Source organism: Bacillus rossius, chromosome 5, assembly GCF_032445375.1.
Source record: "Bacillus rossius redtenbacheri isolate Brsri chromosome 5, Brsri_v3, whole genome shotgun sequence".
Classification (NCBI taxonomy): domain Eukaryota; kingdom Metazoa; phylum Arthropoda; class Insecta; order Phasmatodea; family Bacillidae; genus Bacillus; species Bacillus rossius.
The window spans coordinates 8154064-8180653 of NC_086333.1; the positions used below are offsets into that span (position 1 = coordinate 8154064).

General features: G+C 35.7%; 1 protein-coding gene across 1 annotated transcript in view; it reads left to right on the forward strand.

Annotated features, from left to right (window-relative positions):
- LOC134531572 (sodium/potassium/calcium exchanger 4-like) overlaps positions 1–26174 on the forward strand; it is a 139979-nt gene extending 113805 nt beyond the window's left edge. Inside the window, exons 5-8 of the mRNA XM_063367283.1 lie at positions 2022–2135; positions 13648–13893; positions 22310–22411; positions 24938–26174. Of these exons, the coding sequence (XP_063223353.1) occupies positions 2022–2135; positions 13648–13893; positions 22310–22411; positions 24938–25266 (791 nt within the window). The 3' untranslated portion in view covers positions 25267–26174. The remainder of the gene's footprint in view (positions 1–2021; positions 2136–13647; positions 13894–22309; positions 22412–24937) is intronic.
- Positions 26175–26590: the final 416 nt, after the last annotated feature.

Genomic DNA, 26590 nt, shown 5'->3' on the forward strand with positions numbered 1-26590 from the left:
CTGATTAACAAGGATCTTAAGCTGATTTTAGGGTTTTTTGAAATATTTTGTTTAATAAATATTTTTAACATAAATTACCTTTTTTTTTTGCGTTGTCCAGCTATCAAACCAAGGACTGATATCAATCAACACAATGAAACTTATTTTCATAAGTGATATTTTTTATGAATTTAGGAATTTTTCCCGAATTTCTAGCTAATAACTATGGATTTTCAATATGATGGTTCACGACTGACGACAAGATGGCGGGCTTCACAGTAGTAAATACTGCTGAACTCCAGCGGATAAAAATTAAACTACTATGGCAGCAATGCACTCTAGCAGATGATGTGTGCACTCCTCGTATCGATTACTGAAAATAAGTTGGCACCGATATAGCATCGGCAGCTTATTGGCGGCTGGTGGATGATGAATTTAAGCCTCTTTTAGGATTTTTCGCCAAACTTTATTAAATAAGTATTTTTTTAAACTAAAATTGTATTTTTTTTGCTTTGAGCAAGGATCGACCAAAGGAAGGAATTCAATTTGATTAATCACTAAATTAATAAGTGCTTTTTGATGAATTCTAATTTTTTTCTTCCTATTATCGAGCTTAATAATTACGGATTTTAAAAATAGTGGATTCAATGATGGTGGTTGTGGTGTCATTCAAGATGGCCGCCAAGATACGGATCATAGGCAACGATAGGAGAACACGCCAGAATATGAACGAATCCTTACGATTGGCAAGCCACCACAAGAAGTTACCACAAAATCGTAGTCCCATAATAATAACTTAGTCCCAGCTTCCCCTAGTTTGCACTACTATTTCTTACTCGCATATTTACTTACTATCAAACGAGATCACTCGCATACTTGACAAATTCTTATACATTCACATAATTCTATCTTTTGAAGTTTAACTTCTAGAGCAGGGGTTGTTCATGCACTCATGATTTGTGTTACTTCATGCTTTAAGGATGATTTGTTGAAGCACATTATTTATGAAATTCATAATATTTTAATAACTTTTTTAATGTTTCGCATGCTCAGTGGGCTACCTACTGGCAACGTAAAATGCAAATTTTAATTTTTTTTGTAAAAATTTTTTTTTAAATGTTAGAAGGTTTTATAAAAGAATATGCAAATTTTAGACACTCTATTTACAAATAAAGATATGATAAATGTTTCTCAATTATGAATGTTCTGCTTAGTTGTTTATCCATACCATCCGTATTTTATAAAAACAATTTGGAACAGATAATATTTATTCACTTTTTTTTTATATAAGCAGAATAATAATTTATTTCATTTGCGCTAAATTACATACATCTTTCTCAATATTATACAATGAGAACATTGAGCATTTTTCAAGTTACAACATCGTTTTCACCGGTTTATACTATGCACAGAACCTCGTCCATGCCAGGTCCCAGGTCCCAGGTCCCAGGTCCCAGGTCCCAGGTCCCAGGTCCCAGTTCCCAGTTCCCAGGTCCCAGGTCCCAGGTCCCAGGTCCCAGTTCCCAGTTCCCAGGTCCCAGTTCCCAGTTCCCAGGTCCCAGGTCCCAGGTCCCAGGTCCCAGTTCTAGGTCTCAGTTCCCAGTTCCCAGTTCCCAGGTCCCAGGTCCCAGGTCCCAGGTCCCAGTTCTAGGTCCCAGTTCCCAGTTCCCAGGTCCCAGGTCCCAGGTCCCAGTTCTAGGTATCAGTTCCCAGTTCCCAGTTCCCAGGTCCCAGGTCCCAGGTCCCAGTTCCCAGGTCCCAGTTCCCAGGTCCCAGGTCCCAGGTCCCAGGCCCCAGGTCCCAGTTCCCAAGTCCCAGGTCCCAGTTCCCAGTTCCCAGGTCCCAGGTCCCAGTTCCCAGTTCCCAGGTCCCAGTTCCCAGTTCCCAGGTCCCAGGTCCCAGGTCCCAGGTCCCAGATGTTAGGCTTCCCGTCTGTGCTGCAGGTCCCGGAGTCTCGTGCTTGTGCCAGAGCTGTTCCCTATTGGTCGTTCCGCTCTGAACTGGAAACCATGGCTGTATTGTAACTCTGCTATTCTGTGCAGGTGTATCGACAATATCCAGAGCCGTCGACAAGCAGAATGGTGTAGCACAAAACTCCTCGGCAGACTTGACGGCGTCTGACAAGTCTCTGGCAGACACTGAAGCGGACCAGTTGAGTGAGTAACATTAACCAATATTATGTTTAACAATACAACATGGTCTTATTGCCAGTACGAAGAAAACAGTGGGTTTGAAAGAATTTAGACAGTGTTCTATCATTAATGTGAAGGGTACTCGTTGCAGATCAGCAAATAACCTCCAACCCACGCATGGATAAACTATAACAAGTACCCTCACAATATACCTATGTACCTTAAAACAAATGACAAAGTCCTAAGCTGGATTAGGAATGGCTACTAGAGGTGTGTTATTGTAGGTACAAGCAAAGTTAAATTTTATATTTACGTCTCCATTAATTATTATCCTTTCAACTGCAAATAGGTACATTATAAATAGATACAAATAGTTTCTTACACAAAATGCTTTTACATAGTTGATAATTCGCTCAAACATGTATAATACTGATCCCTGCAACTGTTATATTCAATACTTGTACAAAATTATAAGCATAACATGAAACCATTATATTTTACAATATCAGGTCCCGTAATCGGACTCTCGCAAAGAAAAGCTAGCCAGTTGTGAATGACAAAAAGAGAGAGAGAGTCAAATAGATACAGCGCATCATGCCTCAAACGGCTTAAACGTAGACCAGACAATAATTAATAACTGGCAAAGCAAGATACAGTTACAACAAACAAAAAAAAAAGGAATTGAAAAATTATTGAGCCACAAAAAAGTACGTACAACGAGACAACATGACATGGTTACCCTATTGTAAAATTCCAAACGTATATTTCAAAGTGGCAAGCCAAAACAATTATTTAGAAAAAATTTCAAAAGGCTACATAACGATCACATGACGTTAATAACAGGGCCACAACCTGTTGGTGCCCAAGCACACAAACCCAAGTTCTGCGAAGAAGCTTACCATGTCGATAGCTCGCCATCACCGTACCCCTTGCTGACTTAAAGAGTTACAAAAGGAACTACATGCTGCTCGAATGCAAAGTGACCCGACACTGTCGGTGGCTACAGCTAAACAGGCCTCGAGACCCAGCGCCGAAAATCCTCAAATGCCGCGCCCCAGAAGGGGAACAGCGCAAGCGCAGTAAACCTGAAGGGTGGGGGATCAATTACCAGTTGGCAGGAGAAGGAATCGTGACGTATCTAAAGGGGAAAGGAGGGGGAATGGGTATGAGGGGTGACGACCACGCCGCGCCGAATTCAAAGTACATGACGTTGTCATTACAAATGTAATCGCAATAAACTAATATTGCATTCAACTAAGACAACAAATGACAACAACTTTGTATTCTTAATAATAATGAGTGATTAATTGGTCAGCAAGGAGGGGTCCTCCACTTCCCGGGGCATGAAGCGCAGTTGACTCATTGGAAGGACGCAACCTAACTTTGAAGTAACTGAAATACCTACTACATATCGTGGTAGTTGTATCTTCAGGCCACAAGAGGGGTATTATGCCAAATATTTCAACATAAAAGCTATCCATATCTTCTGCATGAAATGCAAAAAAATAAATAAATTTTTAGTTGAAGTTATTTCAAAAAATTGTAGAAACCAGAAAAATAATAGAAAGTGTAATGTTTTTTTTTAAATTTGTTTGCATAAGGCTGATAAATTGAACAAAATATTCTGAATAAAATTTATTAAAAAATTTCAATAACATTTAAACAAAGTTTTAAAAGAAGGTTGGTCTAATGCTCAAAATGTACGAGATTCAGGATCATATTTACAGAACGAATTGTGTGAAAATTATTGGGTGAAGAACTTCGGTAAATAACGTAAATTTACATCGGTGGCAGGTTAAATAGGACGCTATAATAATTACATTCTTATAATTGAAGCTAAATTTAATTTGGTTTTAGACTAGCTTCAAAATGTATTAAAGTTCTGTTCGAAAATTTTAATACTTATTATCCAATATATATAATTATGTATTAGTTTTAGCACTAAAATAGTATTCATACGTATGTATGTCAGTGTGTACATATGGTACAAGCATACAAGGTATAAAAACTTCGGAAATGCTTCGCCTGAACGCCTTTCTTGCTCTAGTAAAACGTTCAATTATTTTTAATTTTTTGTTTTGATGTGTCAACGGTAAATTATTTCAATAAAAATTATATTATAAATGTTGTTGATTAACAGGCCAGAAGCATATAAGCATATAACCTAATTTAAAGTAAGATTTATTTACGGGTAAAAACAAAGTAGGCTGAAGAACCTAGGTGGGAAAATTTTACCTAAGCACACATTACCATACTAAACCAACATTGGAGTTAGTTGAACCATTCAAGTTCCCTAAAATAATTGGAGTTAGTTGATCAGGACAGTCTCCAAAGAGAATCAGTGTGTTGTTTAAGTCCATTCTCAATAAGGACTGGAGTCCAATTCAGGACCAAAGAGTACTGGATTGAGTTACAACAGTCCTATTTTCAAAGATCTGTGAAGGATGAAATACGTCGATCAAAGAAAAATATATTTATGACCAATTTATTACGGTTATTTTATCATTGAAGCATTTATCATGTTTTAAGTGTTGTGAGTGTTTTATTATGTATGCAAAATATCACTATTTTGCTTGCATATAGGTATTGGTGTATATAATATAGAATAGTCGTCAGTTCTGAAGTTGAAGTCAACTGGTTAGCATTTGGATAGCAAATAAAATTATAACTGTATAAAGGCTAATATGCTATAATCTAGACTACTGTTATAAAAAGGAAGTATTTTTTTGTATGAAGTGGTAATCTCTGTAACTACTGATCCAATTCTGACAATTCTTTTACTAATAGGAACCTACATTAGTAGTATACAAATGTATTTTCTGACCAAGGCTTCAGGCTGTTGAGCCGAGCGCGTGTCAAAGACCGACCTCTCTGACGTCACGACGGCTATCTTTAATGACCTTGACCTACAAAATTTGAAACAAAAAAGCCTCTAACTGTCTCAAAACTCCTACAAAATTCCCTATTTCGAGGAAAAATTCCCGTATTTAAGAAAATTTCCTGTTTTATTCCTAAAAAATTCAAAGTATCGGAATTCAAAAAAACCTCAAAAGACTTTTGTTTAGAAAGAACACAAATTTATAAAAATGGCTAAGGCTCATAAAAGCAAGCCGCCATAAGCCGCTGATATCAGAACCTTCTAGTTTACTAAACCGAAAAATTTCGAAAAATTAAAAAAAAAATGCTTACTTCAAATGTTTAGTTACATAAACAATTTCATATCATGCTTCGTTTTCCGGCAAGAGTAAACATGTAATTTATTAATAATTACTTAAAAAAATTATTAGATTCATTTTTAAAAACATCAATAAATATTTCTTACATCACACTCGCCATCTTATACTTTGACCTAACAACTGCTATTATCGTTACGATCGCCATCATGAAAATCCGTAATTTTTAAGGCTAGAAATTCGGAAAAAATTTAAATTTCATAAATTAAATTTAATAAAGTTTAATAAATTTTTATGTAATATATATTTTTTTAAAAAAACACCATTGCACATATTGTTACGATAACCATCTTGGATTCTTGAAATGTAGCACAATTCTTTACGCCCGCACACCGTGAATGTGTACGACGTCATCGTTGCACGTTTCGTTACGACCGCCATATTGAATTCTATATCGTTGCAATATTCGTAAAGGCCGCCATCTTTAAATCAATATTTTTAATGGTAGAAAATCGAAAAAAAAGTAAATTTATAAAAAACAATATAAATGTATTAAATAAAATCACTTTGCCACCTTGGATTATAACGTCACGTTCGCCATCTTGAAACTCTGTTATTATTATCAGAATATAATGGAAAATAATTAGAAATTATAAAAAAGTTTAATCAAATTTTGATAAATTATTATTTCAAAACTCACATTATGGAGTTCATGGTTCAAAAAGGTGAGGGAAAAATAAAATAAAAAGGCGACAGACCCTTCCTCCGTGGAAACCACCGACAGACTGACCCTCCCTCTCTTTTCTATGGACTGACCTCCCACCACTAATGCCACGCCAGCCAGCTAGTATGATCTCACGTCTGCCATTTTACTATAATACACGAGTCAAAACAACATTCAAAACAGGAAGCTTATTCAAAAAAGAAAGCACGTTTGGAAGCGAATTCGACAAAATAAATAAACACGCAATACACACACTGGACACGCATTGATCATGCAATGACCACGCATTTACCCCGCAATGTACACACCAATCACGCAATGTACACACCTAACATGTAATGAACACGTAATGTACACACCGAACACGTAATGATCACGCAATGTACACGCCGAATACCTAATATATACTGAGGACACGCATTTAACGAAAAGGACGCATATTTGGACGAAAATTCGACAAAAAAAGAAGCACATTTAACAAAAAGGACACACATTTGGACAAAAAATCTACAAAAAGGAAGCACATTTAACGAAAAGGACGAACATTTGGACGAAAATTCTACTAGAAGGAAGCTCATTTAACGAAAAAGGACACACATTTGGCCGAAAATTGGACAATCAGTAAGCACATTTAACTAGAAGGACGTACATGAGCACAATAATTCAAATCAGTAGGACGTAATTACCCATTTATAATAGGATATAACGCCATCAACAGTCTATGGTGCCAAAAGACTATTGGAGTCAATGACTGTTGGAGCCATAGACTGATGAAGCCAGTGAAAGTTGGAGCCAAAGACTTTTGGAACCAATAGACTGTTGTATCTATAAATTGTTGAAGCTTTAATTGGTGATCTAGTTCTACTGATTTGAATGATCGTGCTCACGTACGTTATTCTCGTTAGTTGTGCTTCCTGATTGTCAAATTATTGTCCAAATGTGCGTCCTTTTTCTTGAAATGTGCTTCCTTTTAGTCGAATTTTCGTTGAAATGTGCGTTCTTTTCATTAAATGCATGTCCTATGTTTATATTACGTTTTCGGTGTGTAAATTGCGTGTTCATTAAGTGATCGGTGTGATCTTGCGTGTTCATTACGCGTTCGGTGTGTACATTGCGTGTTTGATGTGTTTATTGGGTGTTCTGTGTGTACATTGCATGGTCATTGCGTGCACATTGCGTGTCCAGTGTGTGTAATTGTGTGTACTTTGCGAATTTTGTGTGCTATTGTGTGTACACTTTTTGTCCTGTGTGTGTAATTTTGTGTACACTTCTTGTCCTCTGTGTGTATTGTGTGTCCATTTCGTGAACAGTGTTTTTATTGCTTGTCCATTTATTTTGTCGAATTTGCTTCCAAATGTGCTTCATTTTTTGGTTGAGCTTAGATTTTTTTAAGTTTTTTTTTTTACTCTTGTATTATAGAATATTATTCTTGTTTTGACTAGTATATCAATCGATCGAGTCCCAGACGGAAGGACTTTCAGTTTGTTACTGGCTGCATTGGTGTAAGGATCGCCTGTTTAAGTTATTCTGGTGCATAATTCGCGTAATTACCTGTTCATATAAACTCGATGGCATCTTTACTGTCTTTACCGTCGAACACGATGGAAGATGTACCAGCGTGTACAGGAACCCTGACGTCAGAGTCGATGATGGTGGCGCAGATCCCGTCGGCAACGACGTCGAAAACACTGTAGGATACTTCAACAGTCGTGCTACCACCAGTAGAAGAGAACTTAATGACTACAGTGCTGGTTGCAGACGACTTTTCGCCCTCGATGGAGACTTCAATGGCTGGTGATTCGACAACTACTATCAAGCATCGACGTCGTTACTGTGACAAGATATTCACGAACAACAGTAATACTAGATGACGCGAGAAGAAATTATGTGCTAAGATTCCTCCTCGAAAAATGTTTGGCTTGAGAAATGTCACAAGCAGTTATCCAGAAAAAATAATTTGAAAAAGCACATGAAGACATGCAGAGGTCATGCATAAGAGAACATTGAGAGTTGGTACAAATGCAGTTAACATCATTTTATTTGGGTCTGAAAGGTTCGTCTTCATTAACTAAACATCCTTGCATATACTGTGATATGTCGTTCGCATTTTCCCATGATGCGCGAAGATATGAGTTAATAAAAAGTGTAAAGAATCCTTCTCGTACGAAGCTTCGCTACTATGAGTGCTATGTTTGGTTTTTACGAATTTACAGTTTGCGACGGCATGAGAAAAAAATACAAAAATAAAGTCAGTGTTCCTACTGATGACCTACCTGAAGACATTTTGACTTCTCGCTTTACATTGGAGACTCCTATGCGTACAAGCACAAAAACGGATGATCAGCAAACGAATGTGATGACTTCTGGACGTAAATCTAAGCCTAAGACTGTGCTCGGTGCATTACATGTAAATGATAACGGATTACACTTGGCGAAATCTGCATTTCGTGTAAAGTTAAAAGACTACTATTATCTAGATATTTTAGTGAGTCGAAAGACATATGTACTTGACGATATCAGGCAGAACATTATCAATCAGCTTACTGATGAAGTAGCTATATACGGTCCTTTTAAATATAATTTGTTGTAGGACTGTGTATTTGGAAAACCTTATCCATTTCAGGACAAAGTGAAGATGTGTGCATTCAAGAAAGTGAATACTCCCTTTTTACAATTCCGACGATGTGAAGCAATCTGTTAAACACAATATAGAGTAACTCTGTCGGGAAGATAAAGACTATGTAGGCAAAGGATCTGACTGGTCTCTGTTTCAGTAAACCAATCGGAGCTAAGCATTAGTCTGTTAAAAGCCAATGCAGAACTAATTGTTTATAAGATTACTAACTTTAACAAGTATTCCTGTAGTAGAGTATAAATTATGTATTAAATGGTGTATGTAATTTTTTTTTAGCGAAAATGTTACTTTTATGTTAAATTGATTTGATAAAAAATTAAATTTATTATTTGTATTGACCAAGGTTGGAACCAAGCACATGGATCCAAAATTATATCAATAAATTAATGATTGATTTTGTTTATGATTTTGGGAATTTTTTCCGAGTTTCTATGCTAATTATTACAACATCTGAAGATGGTGATCATAACGGCATATAGTAGACTGGTAGTGGGAAAAAGGATGCCTCTTCTAAGACTTTTCATTATATTTTATTGAATAATTTTTTTACATATAATTTAAATATTTACATCGGTAAATTATCTAACCGAGGACAGGAACTGATCAAATCAATCAGTATATTAATTGCAGAATTTCTAAATGAATGTTGGAATATTTTCAAAATTTATAGCTAAATAATTACGAATTTCCAATATGGCATCAATATTTCAAGATGGCAGGTGCCACAGGTATAAAAAATGATAACTGCACTCTAGCGGGTAAAATTAATTCTAATATGGCGGCAGTGCACTCTAGTAAACGAAAACCAAATAGAAGCCTCCAGCAGACGAAAAAAAGATGGCCGCCATAACATTTACTAGCTAATAATAATGTTACGAACGTTAGCAAGGCCACGTCACGTGCAGGCGCAGAGCTAGCTGGGCTGCATCACATGACGCCGTAACATGAGATGTGCCGTGCGCACCTGGGTCGCCGCTTTATCTCCCTCCAGCCTACCGCTCCCCCTGCGCGGCAATGTTAGTTTGACATCCGAAACCTGCCAGCTGCGGAGTTACGCGAGCCGCCGACACGTGTTTTCGAGAGATTTCTGCCGTCGGGACGGCTCGGAATGACGCGACTGGCCCCGGCCGCTCACGTGAGTTCTGGAATTGCGCCGGGGCCTATATATATGCGCCCGAGGACGTCAGGAAAGGGAGTCCATGGAGTTCAGAAAGAGAGTTCAGGCGGCAGTCTTCCCGCGTTGGAGCTTCCGGGGCGATAGTGCCGCGGGTGCAACTGAGTGGCGAAGTGTTTTTACGAAGGTTCCAGGGCAGGGAGTGAGTGAGTGGAGTCGGGAGTTTTCCCGTGGCGAAGTTTCTGGGCGATAGTGCTGCGGGTGCGGCGGAGTCCCGAGCGAAGTTCCGAGCGAGGCGTCGAGTGGGATCTCGGCGAAGGGGAAGTGCGACGGCGGCGGCAAAGTGCAGCGACGGAGTCCTGCGACGGAGGACCACGAGGGGTGCTGTGGCGAGAGTTGCGACAGAGGTGCGGCCCAGCGAGGCGTGTGGATTGTGAGAAACGAGTGACTGGAGGAAACCCCATTTTTTTAAAGTACAATTGATAAATTGGCATTTTTATATTATTAACTAGTAATGTAAATAGTGGCAAAAAATAAAACTATGTGATAAAAATCTTTAATTGGGCTATCCTTTACGAACCCGCGGTAAATCGTAACAATAAATATATTGGCATTAGTGGTGGCTTCCGTTGAGGAAGGATTGGTAACCTTTTATATTTTGCTCTCACTGGTTGTAACCAAGGACTCCATGGTGTAAGTACGATATTAAAATAATATTTATTTAATTAATTTTTTCTATAAATTTTAATTTTGTTGGTGGATTTTGGCGTATTCTGTGAAAATTTTGGGACATTTTGGGCAAAATTTGAAGGCCAAGTTCATGTTCAAGGTCAAAGGTCAAGGACCAGGTCATCCAAGATGGCTGCCGTGACGTTACAGTCCAAGATGTTGGTCGTCTTCTGCGGCACCTCCTACGGAAGCCTGGACCAGGAGTCCCATTTATATACTACTTAGGTCAAAATTGAAGATGTCGGGTGTGATGTTAGAATTTTTTTAAAATTTATTTTAAAAACTTATTATAAATGAACTACATGTTTACTCTCAACCGGGAATCGTAAAAAGGGCTGAAATCGATTAAGAAACTAAACATTTTAAGTAAGCAATATTTTTATATTTTTTGAAATTTTTTCGGAATTTTTTGGTCAAGTTATGGTCAAGTTCCTGATATTAGCTGCTTATGGTGGCTTGCTTAAGGAGTCTCAGGCTTTTTTTTTTTTAATTTGTGTTCTTTCTAAGGCAAAAGTCTTTTGAGTTTTTTCGAATTTCGAATTTTTATTTTTTTGAGAAATAAAACAGGGAATTTTCCCTCTAAGTGTTAATTTTTCAAACGAAATAGGGAATTATTATTAGGAACTTTGAGTTATTTTTTGGCAAAATTTGAAGGTCAGATCCAGATGGCCACTGTTACATCAGAGAGGTCGGTCATTAACCCGCTCATGGCTCCACAGCCTTAAGCATGGGCCAGAAAATATATTAATATATTACTACATTTTACCTGAGTGCTATAGACTTCGTTTTATTTAAAAAAAGTATTGAAAAAATAATAATATTTTATTAAATATCACTAAACAAAAACACTAAAGATTAATGTATACATTAAGGACATTCATATCAGAAAAAATAAAGGATCATCAAAGAGATATGGTAGTAGCTATATAAAAGGGTGTAAATTAAACTCATTTGTTAGGTTTTATTTGTTCTTATCTTTCCATGGAGTTAAAAAAAATTGTGTTGAGCATTATTTAGTATCAATCACTAAAGTATATTAATTAAAAGCACACATACATATATATTGTTTGTTGCTTATTTTTCATCGAATGAATATTTCGTATCATGCTGTGCACGCATCTTATAAATTCACTCTCATATTTTTTTTTCATAATGTGCCCAAGGAAGTTTAAAATAACCTCACTTATGTATTATTTGTTTGCAGCCTTTCTTCATCCTGTCAATATTTGTTGTATGCTGCTAGCGCATCGTAAAAATTCACTCCTTTTTTTTCTCATAACATTCCTAAAGAATTATAACATAAACTCACTTTTATATTTTTATTTGAAAAAAAAAAAACGCTTGAGCACGGCTGGTGCACGCGGTGGTCTTCAGCGAGGCCGTAACCATAGAGGTGCATACCTCCAACAGACACATGTGAGCAACATAATTGTAGCGCATGTACATGTATACACCGAACGCATAATGAACACGTTAGATCACACCGATCACTTAATGAACACGCAATTTACACACCTAAAACGTAATGTTAACATAGGACATGTATTTAACGAAAAAGACGCACATTTCAACGAAAATTCGACTAAAAGGAAGTACATTTAACGAAAAAGAACGCACATTTGGACGATAATTTGACAATCAGGAAGCACAATTAACCAGGAGGACGTACATGAGCACGATCATTCAAATCAGTAGGACTCGATACCTAATTTATGATAGGATATAAAGCTTTCAACAAACTATAGATCCAACAGTCTATTGGTTCCAAAAGTCTTTGGCTCCAACTTTCATTGGCTCTATCAGTCTATGGCGTATAGACCAGATATCTCAGGACACACATTTGTACGAAAATTCAACTTGGTAGAATAAGATATCATTTCATGGATACGATCTCATCGCAGGCATACGATCTCATCAAAATGGTACGATATCTTAGCAGCGATACGATCATATCGCAGGGATATTATCTAATCGCAGGGGTACGATCTCATCACATGAATACGATCTCCGCGCAGGGATACGATCACATTGCAGGGATACTATATTATCGCAGGGATATCATCTCATCACAGGAGTACGATCTCATCGCAGGGATACGATCTCATCGCAGAGATACGATCACATCGCAGGGATACGATTTCAGCAAAAAGATAAAATCTCATAGCAAGGATACGATTTCATCGCAGAATAAGATCTTGTCACCGGGATACGATTTCATCAGAAAGATAAAATCTCATAGAAGGGATACGATTTTATCACAGAATACGAATTTATCGCAGGGATCCTATCTCATCACAGGGATACAATAAATCGTGTTTTGGATTCCCCTTCCTTACAGCACAAGTACTACTCTTTTAGATATAACAAATAATATTAACAAAGCAATAGATAAGTCTCAAATAATATTCCATTTATGTTAAATTTTTTAATAGCTGTCAATACCATTATTCATAAGATGTTTACGATAACTATCCGAAAGTGCCATTACATGGTTTAGAAACTACTCGAATTACCGCCCTCAGTTGGTAGAAATAGTATCAAGTGATATGAAAATTACTTATCTCTTAATGGTATTTTCTCTGGAGTTTTGAAGGATCAATAATATGATCTTTCTTGTTTTAGATATAGATACATAACCTTAAACTACAAAAAAATATGACATGTCATTAATATGCTGACGATACACAGATTTTTATCATATTTAAAACAAAAGACTTAACATTAACTGTTGGAAATATTAATGAAGATTTTCAGAGAATTTACAAGCAGCGAAAACAAACAGTAACTAATTCCCATAAAACGCTCGTTTATTAACTATGGAAGCATCCTTACATTAAAAAATGATAATATCATACATAAAATATTTAATACTAAAACAATTCAAGGCTAAGGAGCCCCCAAATAGTTCCTAGGATGCGCGCGCACTTAACTAGGAATAAATAACACAGCACAGTAATTACAAGAAGGGATAAAAACCCGACGCGTGCAGGGGAAAAGTTACCAAATTGCTTGAAGTGTTCTTGACCCAAAAGACAAACAATTTTTTTTTTTCAGATTGTTTTTTTTTAAATAAAGCAACGTATCAACTGGTCAGGAGAACTGATGTCAGGAACACTTACAAAAGCAATGCCTGCCTTGTTCACCGGCTGGCTTGACCGCAGGGCGGCAGGAAGAAGACGAGGACGAGGAGTGGGTGATTGTGGACCTGTGGCACTTCCCTGGGGACTCGTCACTCGTCCTGAAGCTGTGGTGGCTCTTCTCGTGGCCCATCAACCTGGTGTACTCGCTGACCATCCCCGACTGCCGCCCCGAGAACAAGCAGCACCTCTACCCCTTCACCTTCGTCACGAGCGTGGTGTTCATCGGCATGACGTCCTACCTCGTGTCCTGGATGATCACCATCATAGGTAATATACAACACAATTAAACGTTTGTGTAAGTTTTTACGAGTAAAACACTGCTGTTGAGATCATCTACATAGGGCAATTGTTAGGCTAATGAAACTTTTAAATGAAAGAATAGATTTCACCATTGTTGAAAAAAAAAAAAAAAAAGCTTTTCAAAGAAATTTCTGAACCTCAACTGGAAATCCAGTCACTACTTAGATCAAAGATTTCAATAGTATATACCAATGTATTTTGAATCTAGTAATGAAGAAATCATTTCAATGCAAATGTAACGTACGCTGGGCGGCAGGTAAACACTCAATAATTTAATAAGTAAAAATTAAGGCCTTTGGAAGCGTCAGCCCAGAAAACAAAACAACAACAACAACAACAACAACAACAACAAAATCACAGAGGTGCCCAGACGTTGTACAAAGTAATTTACTTAACTTTAACCTACTAGGAACTCTAGGAGGCTATGTGGATCGAGGATGAATAATAATGAAATAACAAGAATGCTGGTTTGATTTATATAACTGCCCTTTTACTAAAATAATTTACTTAGTTTTTCTTTTATCTTTAAGTACACATGTATTAACATATTTTAATTATAAACAGAAGGGAGCCCCGGGGCAACAAAATACATATAAAAGTAAAACAACCATATCTTTTAAACATAACCATGGTTTTAAGTGAGCTCGCAGGCTCAAAAGAAAAACCATTACATTTTGTTTTTAATTTTCTTTGGAAATGAATTTAACTAAATTCTGTGTCCTGAAAACTGGAGGTTCTGACACCGGAGGTTTCGGTAGATTAAACTCCAGAAGAAATCATTTTATGTAGAAAACTTGTATGTCGACCGGAGAGGGGGGAAAACTTGTGACTGCATGGTAGCCAATCACGGACTGCTAATTTTGGTAGAGAAGTTCCATTCTAATTCTTGCAGGCTAATCTTGCACATTATTCTTGTATGTTATTCTTGCACCCCGCCTGTAACCAAAGTCCCAAATTGCTTAGACTGATTAACAGGCGGCTAAGTCTGGGCAAGACTACGCCCAGGGAAAGGCCAAAAAGAGGGGGGGAGGAGGTATGAAGACCACTTACCCAAAGAAGCGGGGCGAAGTCACGTTAGCTGGCTCCAGGATTCGAGAAGGCAATTCCCAGCGCGGATGTCCGCGGAAGCCATGACGAGAAAAGAAGAAATAATTTAGATAAAAAAAATTTATTACAGGCAGCCAAAAAAATACAAATTAGAAAAATAAGGCATCTATGCCTAGACGTTGGCGACTACATGTCGTAGTGTCGAGTCTCGGAAGTACTAGTGAGGTGGACTCTCGCGAATCGCGACGCGTGGTCCGTACCGACCAGATGCTGCCCGCCGAAATCCTTTAAAAGGGCATGGGTGAGCCTAATTAAAGAAAGTAACTGCCCCCATCCAAAGAAGGGGGAGGGGTGGTGATTACCCGAGGGTGTCCGGAGATGCCCGAAGGGGCAAAGCAGAATGCAAAACGAATCCAGTTTCTTCAAAACTTTCACAGCAGATTATGCACATTGTCTTCGTTACTGGTAAATATGTTTTACTTGACAATTTTTTCCGACACTGTTTCGACTTGGACTGTTCCACAGTAAGTGACAGTTTGCTAGGTTTTCTTTATAGAAGATTTTTGGTTTTCGGTCGTGTCTTAAGCTCCACAGCTTCTTTGTAAGGGCTTGACGTTAGAATTTCACTTCGCAGAGCTTTCGTTTCCTACATGAACTTCTTATTTTGCTGGCGTCTGTAAGAGGTGACAAAGTTTTCAAAACATTTGTAACATTCGTTGATGTTGAGGGATGGCTGTTGTCTTCAACATTCGGCCTAAAAGTGATTGATCTGGGCGATTTCACAGGATCATCAGAGGTTTCTGTCATTGGAATAGGCCTGTGTGTTTCTGTTGCCTGATTAGAGATTGAACTGCAAGATGGTTGTGCAGCAGTAACGAGATCATTGTTAGGAGCTCTTGTATTTTCGACTTCAGGTGCTTCAGGAATTTCTGTCAGAAGTGAAGGAATAAAATCTATGTCAGAGAAAACTCCAGGGTTCAAAGGATAGATGCCTGTGCAAGAAAACCAATTGCTTGCAATATCAAAACGACAAGACTTCCTATATGCTCTTGAAACCAGTCCTGCTATTTCATTTTCTGTTATTCTTAGACCAGCATTTCGTCGAATCCACCGAGCACAACTTTCAGCATAAGCATTAATGAATGGCTTCATGAAAGTTCTGTCCAATGGTTGGAGTTTGTGTGTAGTGTGAGGAGGAGTGCTTATCATGTGGCCATTATGTTCCCTAGCATAACATATCACAGCAATGTCCTTGTGGCTAGAATGTCCATCTAACAGCAACAAAACAGGGTTCTGTTGTGTAGGCTGAGTGTATCGAACAAAATGTTTCAACCACACTAAGAATGTTTCTGCACTCATTCAATCATTTCACTGAGCTGCAGCGATGGCTTCATCAGGTTCTCCTATCATTAGTTTGTCATTCATTCTCTTCCTCGGGAAAATAAACATAGGTGGAATGAAATGGCCTACAGGATTCATGCAAAGCATGACTGTAACGTTTCGGCCTCTTTCAGCTGATGTCAATTTTCCAACTTGCTTCTTTCCTTTAACAGACAAGACTTTCTGATTATGGTGGACAGTTGAAACCCCAGTTTGGTCCGAATTGTACATTTTAGAAGGTGGGAAGTAGTATATCTCTACCAGTATTGTCAGTTTTTCGTAAAACAATTTAACTTGAGGTTCATTAAAACCAACACACCTCATCAAACTGGTTGATTCTGGTGAGCGCAAAATCAAATGTGGATGTATTTGCATGAAAGAGTTGTAAAAATCTTTCCCAGCACATTTGGTGTCCCTGTTAAATCTGTGTGGAATTCCAAGTGTCTCTGCTAAGTCGACTGCCAACTTCAGAAATTCCTTTATATTCAACCCCACTAACCTATCATTAAGTTCTCTAATGTGTTGTGCCAGCTCTTCTTCAAAATTTGAAGGAAATGTTGGTTCAAAACGTCCAAGTTTAGGCTTCAGTTCACATTGAAACCCTTTCTTAATCAGTGACACTCTATCCTGAACAGAACTTTTTGGAACATTAAAATGTGTTGCAGCATCTCGTACACTCATTTTACCACTCAATACATGTTCTACAGCAATTTTCATTGTAACTTCACTCCACGATCCCCTATTGGTAGTTCTTCGTTTGAATTTCGGCATGATTGTTGCGTCAACCAACTGTAACATACGACCCCAATATATTAATAAAAATAATTAACCTGCTAAACAAAGAATATTTTATGTTTTACATATCAAATGATGTGTCCACAGCTACCCTCTTTTGGAGTGTCCGTGGCTACCCGCAACGCAATAGCTCGAACTAATAAACATAACATAAAAACTGTTGCCAATACGAGAATCCCTAAACGGTATGTTCAAAAACGCCTTATAAATATGACATTGTGTACATATAATTCAATTTCGCTTACCAACAGTGTCGTGAGACGCTTTCAGATATTAACTGCGTTGTAAAAATCTTTACCACAAAACACAAACATACGCACTACATCCACACGCTTAAACGAACAAATCTCAACTGTTTGCGGACAGCACTGTATACGGAGGGAGTTCTGGACAAAAATTGACAGTACTGCCACCTAGCGAGAAGAAGGTAAACTACGACGTGTCCGGGGATACCCACTGTCCGCGGCTACCCACCTTTCCCTATTATTCCTTAAAACAATACGTTCCCCTTTTTAACTCCTTAGAGTTGGAATTTAAGAAAAAAAAATACTTATTTGTTGTTTTCATATATTCTATTGGTACCCACCCAATATTAATTATTACGCTTATTGAAATTGTAATATATAATTATTTTTCTTGAAAATTTACTTTGCTCCTTTATTTTCCTTTAAGAGTTGAAATTCTAAAAATATATAAAAATTGTTTTTGGCAGTTCTCCTATTTTTATTATTACTGCCCAAAATCATTTAGTCTCTTAATTGTATTCAGAAAAACCTAATTAATTATATTTAAATGTACTTACCACTTTTTAACCACTCAATGATTTTTTTTAAATATTAAAAACTAGTGTCATTTTTTGTGTGTTTATTATTGGTGGCCAATATTATTACTATGCCAAATTAAATTTGGAGGTATAATTATTATTCTTAAATAATAACTTAAACTTTTTTCACACCTTAAGGGTTAGACTTTCAAAAATGTAAAAAAAAATAATATTGGTAGCTTTTGTATGTTTATTATTGGTACCCAATATTATATACTATGATTAAGAAAATCGTAAATATAATTATTATTGTTATAAACATACTTACCTCTTTTTCGCCAATTAAAGTTATAATTTTGCCATGTATATATATTATATGTATAAATTGTTGTCTGTTATTAGATATTTTTATAATCTGTACCCAAATAATTCATACCCCTTGTTAAATTCTGAGATATAATTATTAATTTTATATATATAGTTACCGCTCTTCACCGCTAAGTGGTTGAATTTTTCAAATTTTTGATTGTTTGTTTTAGTATTATTTTCATTGGTACTCAATATAATGTATTTCGTTTGATCAAATTCAATGATATAATAATTAAATTTACAAACATACCTACCCTTGTTTACCGTTTAGATGTTGAATTTAGCAAAATATAAAAATTGTGTTTTTTGAATTTGTATTTATATTTATGGTTTCAATATTAATTAATATGGTCAGTTAAAATTAGTAATATAATTACTCTTCAAAACATTCTTACCTATTTTTCACCATTTAGGAGTTGAATTTTTCACATAATATAAAATTTTTGGTTGGTAGTTTTCGTATGTTTATTAGTGATTCGAATCATAAATTTAGCTTTTTTAAACTTCGAGCCATAATTATAAAAAAAATATGCTTACCCTTTTTACTCGTTAGGGTTGTAATTTCGCAAAGTTATTAAAACAGTGACTTTTTGTATTGTTATGTTTATTATCGGTTCGAAATATAATTTTTTACGCTTCATTAAATTTGAAGATACTATTTATATTTTGGCCTCGAACAGTTCTGTTGTTAGTAAAGATAAAATATTTTATAAAATATGCATATTTTTTCATAGTTTGTCATCCTTAAATCTTGACATTTTTGAAGTTTAGCTGTTTTTTCTAATTGAATCTCATTGTTGCAATAACTACACTGAAGAATATTCGTACTGGTGCAGACCATACTTGTGTCACGGGATGAAGGAGGTAACTGATAATTATTTCTTTACAATTTTGTCCTTCAAATAAATTATTATAATCTCTCACTGAGAGTAAATTTTATATTTATGTATGACTTGATCCCGGAACCCTCACACCGAATGACGATATTTTTGCGGAAAAAATTTATTTAGATTTGAAGTAAAATTAAAGTTTTTATTAGTCATCTTGGCTAAGAACAAAAATTCACCTCAAGATAAAAAAAAAATTCACTTATAATAATATCGTAGATATCGGTTCGACAAAAATATTCTTAAAACTAGGCAATATAAGAACAAATATACACTATGACTATACTCGATGGCTTTTTTTCAGATAAACTGAAAAAACGTGCAATTTAGGGCAATAAAGAACTAATATACAATAACACGCATTTTAATTTGTGATATCTGCCTTCTTCACAAGTAAGATAGAACAATATCAACACCCAAATGGTTCCACAAAAAATTAAATTCTAATTAAGAAAATAAAAAATGTTTCTATACGAACCTAGCCTAAGTATCGAGCCCAGTAAAGCAAAATAAAATAGCAGACGACTTATCAAAAAGCTGTGTCGAAGTGGTTATTTTGTAAAATCTAAATAAACTTTAGTTATAACCATTTAAAAATTTTAATTTTACTAAATATTTTTTATAAAAATCATGTAAATGTGTAACTAAAAAAAATGTGGGTTCATCAGAGTACAATAAATTTATGAACCGTGATGCACCTATAATATAATTACTAAAATACACACAAAATAATATTATTAATTATTAAAATATATAATTAAATATATATATTTATAATACATTAAATCAAATACAATTTTACTCATATACTGCTGTCAGTTCAAAAATTTCTAAACTACGTACTCGCATTAACAAAACTTTACACTTGAAAAAATACTCCTTAAAAATTATAAATTTAAGATGATAATTTTCATAAAGTTAATAACTTAATGTCCTACAAAAATTTGGGGAGTACGTGAACCAATTAAAAATTTAATTTATATGTCGACGTCAGTTTCAAACCTTCCATAAAGGTTCTTTTCACGACCAGTCATCCCTGCTGCGAGCGCAAAACCATGCACATATTCGTATAATTTGTCCATTTCAGAACTGAAAACCCCAATCCTATTATTACGTCACAAAAGTTCGTTCCAGCACCAGAAATAATCAAAGTACTTAAAATTCTCTTCGATGTTGAACAAGGCACTCGTTAGCTATAGCGAAAGGCATTTAATTTTTATGCCAATAAAAGTGTTGAATATGTGTTATGTCCCCAAACCCGCAGCCGAGCAAACGTGCTCCAGGTGTTGGTCGCACACCCGTAGCCCGTGACACGTGAGCCGTATCGCGCGCCGGTGCTTCAGTTCCTCTCGTCAGAGCGACCACTAGCTCCGCGCTGGACTCTCTGCTGCCCGCCGCACCCACACATCTCTCTCTCTCGCATCGAAGCGCTGACCAACTCAGTGATGCCGACTGTCGCAAAAACCACCCAGTGCTAATAACCTGGTTCGTCAATCCCCGCGCAACTCCCTAGCTTAATACAATTAATAAAGGTAAACGGAAATATATAAAACCTAAGATTTTATAATCTAAACTAAGAACTAAATGAAAACAGATATTTAAATTTTAAATGCTATTTAAAAGCATAAAATATTTAAAAAGAAATAAACATCAACTTAGCAAATACGATAAATAAATTATTGACATACAAATTTTTAACAAAATATTTTAACAGAAAAAGCTTTTATAAGCAAACGGTCTTAAATAACAAATGGACAAATTTTGGCTAGAGGCTTGGCCACAACTTAGATAAAACGACATAATTGTTTTTGTGTTTAACCATTGTTTACTTCAAAAATATAAAATAATTAACTTGTTCTACAATTAGATTTTATTTATCCTAATCAACTGTTGGACAAACACTATACAATTATAGAAGAAAACTTTAAAAAAGCTATATATTTATATTAAAAGAATGTTAGGTTTTGGTCAAAATGTAAGTTTTATCAGTGCTTAAAAACTTTTTCAATAACATCATTATTCACGGTCATTGTTTGAAGTGAAATTTAAGCTTTCGGCAGCTCGCGCGCATGTAAGGAAGTTATATTTCCTTAGGGGCAGAAATATAGAAATAATGGAAGGTCAGCGTGATTAATCCATATACACTGCTTTCGTGCACATCACATAACATCCACAGGGCCAAAGAGAAGGGGAAATGAGAGGGGGCAATGGGAGGAGTTCAATTCCCCGTGCGCTTATTTGAGTTACAAGATAATTTCGATGCGCAGTGTACTGTGAGAGACGAAAATTAAAAGTATATTGATAAAATAATTCATTTGAAACCTTACAAGTTATATGATACACACTGATAAGTTTATAGTTATCGCCATTATAAGGTTTACAGTTTATTTATATTTTTAATTGTGAGGCTTGAAAAGTTGTACATTTATTTAAAGGGGAGGGTGTCCAAAAACTACTTTCCCCCCAGGTCACTAATTTCGTTCGTTAGCCCTGCGCATACACAGCCTGTATTAAAAAAAAAATAATAATAAAACTATCTTGAAATACTTTTTGCTATCATTTATAGTAATATCAAGAATAATGTTAACTTAAAAATATGTTAGAATGCTGGTATTTAAATTAAGCTATGTCTGTACCTAACATCAAAAACAATAGATAGCGCAACATTCAACACACTAAAGAAACAAAAAGTGACATTAGTTGACGCCATGTTGAATAAAATAGTTTCGTGATAATATTCTTACCGTTAAAACATAAATGTTGAATCATCTCAATATGGTTAAGGGTCTTTATGTAGGAAGTAATTACAGCCCATTTATGTCGTTTATCACAAACAAATATATAAACATATAGGCCTAGGCACTGTCTAGTGTCATAGTAGGTAAGTGTTCTAAAATATTTTAAGGTACACTATTTAGTAAAGCCATAAATGTGTAACTTCAAACGCCTGAACACAGGTACACATACTGTTCTTTAATTTGACCTTCTACTCAAGATAAATAGAAAGGCTATTGAAAGGACGGATTATAATTAAATTACGTCAGTTACTGAACAAATGTGAATCCTCATTCAAGTGAAAGTGGCTGGATGTGTAGGATGTTCTGAAAGCAGGAGGTGACGTGCAGTTGTGCGCTGTGTGCAGGAGACACCTTCTACATCCCCAGCTCCGTGATGGGGCTGGTGTTCGTGGCGGCCGGGGGAGACGTGCCGGAGACTGTGTCCAGCACACTCATGGTGCTGCGAGGTGCCGTGCTCTGCCTGCCTTCCAGCATTCATATAGATACACATTAGTTATATAAACAAAATTATACTTCAGAGGTTTTAGTTCGAGTCTTTGTAGGTGAAATAAAAAAAAAAATTAACTATCGCTTCCTTTTGAAGTCCACCAACAGACATAACCAACTGTACTAATTGTAGTCATCTTAGCCATACAGTAAAAAATATATGTTACTGAATATTACAGAAAAAAATATTAATCACGTATTTTTGTTAGTTGAAAACATCAATTTACTATATACTTGCAAGTAGGAAGTAGTGAGATTTATACTTTTGGTGCGAAAGAATGTTAATAATAAAATTGTAATGAAAATGAGCTCTAGTCTTGAGTTCTCGCCAGTGACGTGCGAAGATCTGCCCTCGCCTCGGTAACGGGCAGTTTTATGTATTTTCAGGTTGTAAATAAACTTGAAATATAAAACAATGGCAAGAAAATTAAAGTACAATTATTTAAAAAAACGCTGAGCGTGAGAAATATACGGAAGTATTCACCTAATGGAAAAATTATACAAATATTTTTTCCCTTTTTATAACTGAAAAATTATTCCGTTTAACAAGATGGTACTACTGATTACTCAGGGCTATCCGAACAACAGAAGTACGGTACGTGTCACATGTAAATGCCTCAATGTTAACTGTGACATTCCTCCCTAGACTGGAAATATCATCGCCTGCTTTTTTGGGGTTATACTTATTAAGGCGCTTTGAGTCTAAATTGTAGTATTCACCAGAATTGCAATGAACGGAAATTTAATAGCGCAAATCTGTAGGAATCGCAAGTGAAGCCCACGAAATTCCTTGGAGTGTTTGTTGGAGGGGGGGGGGGGGGGGAAGGGAAAAGTTTTGGGTGGAGGTTTAAAATGACACAAGTCACATCTCTATAGGATGGTTGCTTGTTGTATGTTGTATAATGCCCTTATTTTGGTCTATATGCACACAATAAACGTAAAATTATATCTTATAGAGAAAATTTTCTTTTAAACATAGTTTTGACGTTTACGTTTATCAACCCCATTCACATACACGATTTTGCCAGTGCAAGAGGTCCATGGTAGTAGGCGTATTTGTGTGCCGAAGAAAATTTTGTGGTAGTGAAAATATCATGGAATACATTATGTAAACTCCAATATTTGTAACACGATATAATCGCTACATTAAAAGTATCTATAATATATTAGCCAGGTAAATGTTTTTGGGAAAAATATGGCGATAAAGGTATTTAACATTATGTAGGTTCTCTAAAGCAGGGCTTCCCCGCGTACCACTAGTGGTACTGGCAACGTTGCAGGTGGTACGCGATCAAGTGCTGTCAAGTAAAGCTCCATTTAATAATGGACAAATAGCACCAAGATTCCCACTAAAAATTCTGTATTTTATGAATCGTTATTTTTGAACACAATTAAAAATAACTGTCTAAAATAGTTTTTTTTATGTTCTTCAAATTGATTTAATGTTTACAATTGTTTGTTTTCATAGTTATGTTTTATAAAAAAAAACTACCATTTTACAATAGATTTTTATTTTTTCTAAGTTTAAAACATATTACTAAATTATATATTATTAATGTCTAATACGAAAAGTTTATGTAGGCCTAGTGTCTAGTGGAATACCGACGTTTCTAAAAATGTCAAGTGGTAGACAGTTGCAAAAACGTTGGAAATATCTGCTCTAAAGCATTAGGAACGCGGCACTATCTTTTAAGAAATTTTTTAAACTAAAATTTGCAGTCCAAACAGTACATTAAAAAAATTACCTGAAACATTTTAAAACACATATTAGAACACGTGATATATATATATATATATATATATATATATATGTATGTATATGTATATGTATATGTGTGTGTGTGTGTGTGTGTGGTAATTTGTTTGCTTAAACGACTAAAATTAGTCTGTAAATATTTCCTACGAACAAACCTAAAACTTATTGTGCTTATTCAATATTTAAGATTTAACCATAAAATTTTTATCACAAATTCTTTTATTTTTTGTTTCGTCGAATATATGCTCATTAATAATTTATGTCTCTATAGTAAGTATTACGAACACTACGCTAACTCTACATTTCAGTGTTAAATCGTCAAAATCTTAATACAATTTTTAAGTGAACGTTATTTATTTTTTATTATAATTTAAGACAATTCATTAAAATATTTTTTTACTATTATAAAATTTGGTTTGGCGCACCAATACGCTTAGTACATCCCCCGATGTTCACGAAAGTTAATATAAATGAATGAATCACGCTGGTACACACATCCTGTCAAGATTTTTGAGACTTCCACAGATTGCATCACCATGTTTAGGGACACATTTTCGTTCCAAACAACTTCCGTTCCTTTAACGAAATTATTTATACCAAATGCAGTAAACCGAGAGTTAAGATGTTTACACATCAATACAAATGAAAATATCTAAAAATTATTAATAAATTTCCAATTGAAATGTGCATATGTATAATGGTGGAGGGTGCGGCTCGCTCCGTGTTGCAGGCGTCGGGTCGATGGGGCTCAGCAACTCCATGGGCGCCAACACTCTGGACATCCTGCTGTGTCTGAGCCTGCCGTGGCTCATCAAGTGCTTGCTGCCCAGCAACGACACCAAGTCGATCACCATCATCTCGCACGGACTCACCTACAACTGCCTGTTCCTGTTCGGCTGCGTGGTCTTCCTGTACTCCACCATCGCGCTGTTCCGCTTCAGGATGACCAAGAAGCTGGGCATGTGCTGCTTCTTGCTGTACCTGGTCTTCATCACGCTCGCTGTGCTGCTGGAGATGAACGTGCTGTTCCAGATCAACCTGCCGGTGTGCGAATCGTAGCCCGGCTCCCTGTTGCACTCGCACATTTACTTTCCGTTTAGGTCTTTGCCAATGTGCTATCTTACATCCCGACACGAGTGGAGGCACATATGGACATGGACTATAGATAATTTGCCACTGCAGTAAAGTGAGTAATTTAACTAAAATTAATTAAATTTATCATAAAATTGAGTGAGAAAAAGTTTCAAGTCTTATGAACTTATCACATGACTTAGAAAGTTCACAAAAACGAGATAAGGATACAACTTTAAGTAATAATATAGGTATTGATCTTCCTGGCAACATTGTGCTACCATTTTAAATTTCACTAACATTAAATAGAAAATTACTTGTAAAAATTATTTTATACGTATCAAATGTTGTTAACCTTACCGTGATTTAATTAAATCACGACCAAAGCATATGAACATTTACAAACAAAAATCTAGGGAAATTATCTTTATGCCTAGATGTGCGAATCAGCAGGAGAAGTAGGTAAAGTTGTTTGAACAACAGTTCTAGTGTCCGTGTCTCTCGTGCCACCTGTTCGGCCGTCATCTCCACACGTGCATAGGGCCTACGTTCTGCCAGTACGGCTTGCAAACAAACCGCACAGTTCTACCATGGTTTCGATATCATGAGTTCCAATATGAGATTTTAATTTACAAATACTCCGACTTAAGGTCGAATGGTATGTTATAGTTTACTTGTAATTATGGCTGAACAGAATGTTTTATTTATGTATTTAAAAATTATGATATTAAGGTATTATAAATTAGACTTAGTAACTTTATCATGTAATTACTTTCTTCTGCTGGTTAAATAATAATACTCATTTTTATGTTAGCAAATATACTTTGTGAATACTCGCATATTTATGCAACACTTGTAAGCCTTCTACTGAAATGTATTAAAGAAAATTCCATAAATAGATGTTTCAGTTTTGATAATAATAATGTTTTTATGAGAAAGTTAAACTTTTTCACTAGAACACGAATAAAAAATAAATAATAAAATTCTTTACATAAGACGAAAAAAATAGACACTGAAACTACGCCACACACACACAAAAAAGATTTTTGTAAGTAATTTTTTCCATTAATTTTTATTAGGCTATTTGAATTTTAATTTTATATTTCTCTAATTATTTTATGACATCTGCCATACATCTTTTAATTTGTTTTTATTTTTAAATTTATTTTAGCGATGGATGTCCCAAATATTTGAAGTGAAGAAAACTTTAGTGGTACTTAAACACACGGGGTAAAAAAAAATAGAAAAAACAATTATTTTGTGGAATTGTGAGGTGAAAAGAACAGAATTTGAAACCTTAAAAAATGTTAAA